Below are 3,030 nucleotides of genomic sequence, written 5' to 3'. Positions count from 1 at the left end.
GTGCGCTGGCGCTGTGCCCCAGGAGTGGAAGGTGGCGGTTGTTGTTCCCATCCTGAAACCCGGAAAATCACCTCACGACATAGACTCCTTTCGGCCGATAGCCCTCACTAGCTGTGTGGCGAAGATCATGGAGCGCATGATTCACGCACGGTTGAGCTGTTACTTTGAAACCACGAGGTACTTCCCCGAAGCCATGGCGGGCTTTCGGCAGGGAAGATCGTCCATCGACAACGTGGTTGATGTCGTGTCTAGTGTTCAACAAGCACAGTCTGAAACCCAACTCACAGCCGCTGTTTTCCTGGACGTCATGCAAGCCTATGACAGCGTTCTCCACTGCGCGGTTGTCGCAACGCTGCAAGAGTCGGGTGTCGGGGCCCGCATGACGGCGTGAATCCGCGACTTCCTGTCGGATCGGACTCTATTTGTGCGCGCCACGCAGGGTGACACAACCCCGTCCCCTGTCCATCGCGACGTACCGCAAGGCAGCGTGTTAAGTCCGCTCCTATTCAACCTCAGCATGGCTTCACTCCCGAGGCACTTGTCTGAGCATATCCAACATTACAATTTACGCTGATGACATTTGCATATGGACCTCTGCCATGCGGCGTGACGCCATTCAATATCGCCTACAAGAAGCCCTGAACACCATGGTGTTATACCTGGCCGATAGGGGACTACGTGTCTCCCCGAGCAAGACAGTCGGTATGGCGTTTACCGGGCGGTCATTCGCCCGCTACCCTCTTCCTGTCTCTGGAACCCCTCTCCAATTCGTGCCGCACTGCAAATATCTCGGTGTAATCATTGACAAACGCCTGTCATGGTCCCACCACATCAAGGCAGTCTCGGCCAAGACGTCCAACTTTGCGAACGTCCTGCGACGGGTCTCTGGACTGTCGTGGGGTCCGTCTTGTGGCGACCTGCGCCAAGTACACCACTCCCTCGTGTTAGGCCTGCTGCGCTACAGCCTCCTGGTGTTGCAGGGCCTGAGTAGGACTGGCGAGCGTGAGCTCCTCAATATTCAGGCCCGCAGCCTTCGAGTGTGTCTGGGCTTGCCTAAGACGACCGAAACATACTCAGTCCTTGCGGAGGCACGTGAACCACCTGCAAACATTCTGCGTGACAGGGAGACCCTTCCAGTCTACACGCGGATCCTAACGCGGCACCCCTTCCACTATCTCCGACTCATAGGAAGTGACTACCCCGACTCTGCCTTTGGTGGCGCTGTCGACTGCCTGCGGGTGGTTGTGCCCCAGCCCTCTTGTACCGTGTCCTTTGCCCCTCCTTTGTGGGCCCTCGACCGGCCCTTCGTGTGCTCCACTATCCCCGGCCTTGGGCGAAAGAATGACACGCCTTCCGTTGTCGCACGTCAGCTTGTCCTGGAGCACCTCTCCACGCTACATAACCAGCGGCTAGCTGTTTACACCGACGAGTCGGTCGTACCTGACAGAGCGAACCTGAACAGAGCGAACCTCTCGCCACAGGGAAACTGGTCCATCTTTACGGATAGTAAGGCAGCGTTTGAGGTCATCAGCTCACACGGATCCCAGACGATCAACGACCTCCACGCAATGACTATCTCGTCATACAACTCCGTTCTCGCCTCCGGTCATACCGTCTGGCTCCAGTGGGTTCCCAGCCACATAGGCCTCCCTGGGAATACTTGTGCCGACGTTGCTGCAAGGCGCGCGCATAGCTGTGGCAGCCCCATCGCAAACCTACCGCTCACGGCATCAGCTTGCCTCCTTCAAATCCGTCGATGGTCTGCCTCTGAAACCCGCCACTTCATTGCAGACGCTATTCCATGTAACACCTTTCTTCAAGCCATCGACCCCGCGATGCAACTTTACCTCACCCAACACCTCACCAGGGCCGAGGAAACCCTCCTTCATCGCCTTCGCCTTAACGTCGCCTACACTCCGTCACTCCTGCACAAGATGGGCAGACGCGGCAACGCAAACTGCGATGCCTGCGGCGCCATCGCTGACGTAGCCCAGCTCCTGCTAACGTGCCCGACGTTCTCGGCGCCCCGTGCCGCCCTCGCCCGATGCCTCCAAGGCGACGCCTCCGACGGCCACCCCCTCTCGCTCGCTACACTCCTCGGGCCTGTCCCGCGCCCTGGGCAACGGGATGTTACCAAGGCACTCTTCGAGTACCTCAAGGCCACCGAAATGATGACCACCCTCTGAAGCACAGGCGGCAAGCCTCACCGCCCGCAGCACGTCGTTGCCATCGCGGCTTCTCCCACACCTGTTTTTTTCTTTCTTTTTTTAAGGAGTAGCAAGCCGGCACTTGTCTGGCTGACATCTCCTTTTGTGTGAATAAACATATACCCCCCTAACGGTGCCTGTAAAATAGGACGACTCGTCAATGATTTCTTCAACGTCTGAGAGGCGTGTTCCTTCTTCTCGTCCAATTTAATCTCGGTTGACACTTCTTTCCTTAGCCCGTCGGTCAAAGGATTCACAGTATCAGAATAATTTGAAATGTAATTCTGATAGTAGCCGGTGGCCTACGAACGAACTGATCTCAGATTTTGTGGTAGGCCTCCGGAAGTCCTTGACGGCAGCCATTTTTAAATCTACCGGCCTTTGCTGGCCCTGCCCTATAACGTGTCCCATGTATATTCCACTTCCGCAAACCCGAGCAGGCATTTCTCCGCTTTTATAGTGAGACCAGGTTCTTTCAAACGATCAAACACGCTTCTCCAGTGGCAAAGGTGCTCGTTCCAAGCATTAAACAAAATTATCACGTCGTCTAAGTGGGGTAATGCGTAGTTTTGTAACCCACGTAACACATTGTCCATAAGTCTGAAAAAACAAAATGGAGCATTTTTAAGTCGAAACGTCCCCATGTGTGTTATGGAGGCCGCGTAGCGACTCGCCCTTTCGGTAAGTGGCGCCTGCCACTACCCCCGCACTAGGTCGATAGTCGAGATGTACTTAGCACTGCTTACTTATTCAATTCTTTCTTCAATGTTGGGGATAGCATAAGTTAGATCTTTAGTGATAACATTTAAACGTCTGTAGTCTA

At 55.1% G+C, this 3,030-nt stretch overlaps 1 protein-coding gene across 1 annotated transcript; it reads left to right on the top strand.

The window, feature by feature from the left end:
- The first annotated feature begins 599 nt into the window (after positions 1-599).
- Positions 600-2,186, top strand: LOC135384760 (uncharacterized). Its single transcript, XM_064613947.1, has one exon. The coding sequence runs from the start codon at positions 600-602 to the stop codon at positions 2,184-2,186; it is 1,587 nt and encodes a 528-aa protein (XP_064470017.1).
- The last annotated feature ends 844 nt before the right edge of the window (positions 2,187-3,030 follow it).

Source organism: Ornithodoros turicata, chromosome 2 (assembly GCF_037126465.1).
Source record: "Ornithodoros turicata isolate Travis chromosome 2, ASM3712646v1, whole genome shotgun sequence".
Classification (NCBI taxonomy): domain Eukaryota; kingdom Metazoa; phylum Arthropoda; class Arachnida; order Ixodida; family Argasidae; genus Ornithodoros; species Ornithodoros turicata.
The sequence above is the reverse complement of the archived record's forward strand: the minus strand, read 5'-3'. Positions and strand labels throughout refer to the sequence as shown.

Excerpts from the sequence above, each read along its gene's own strand:
- LOC135384760 (XM_064613947.1), top strand. The coding sequence starts at position 600 with ATGCGGCGTGACGCCATTCAATATCGCCTACAAGAAGCCCTGAACACC.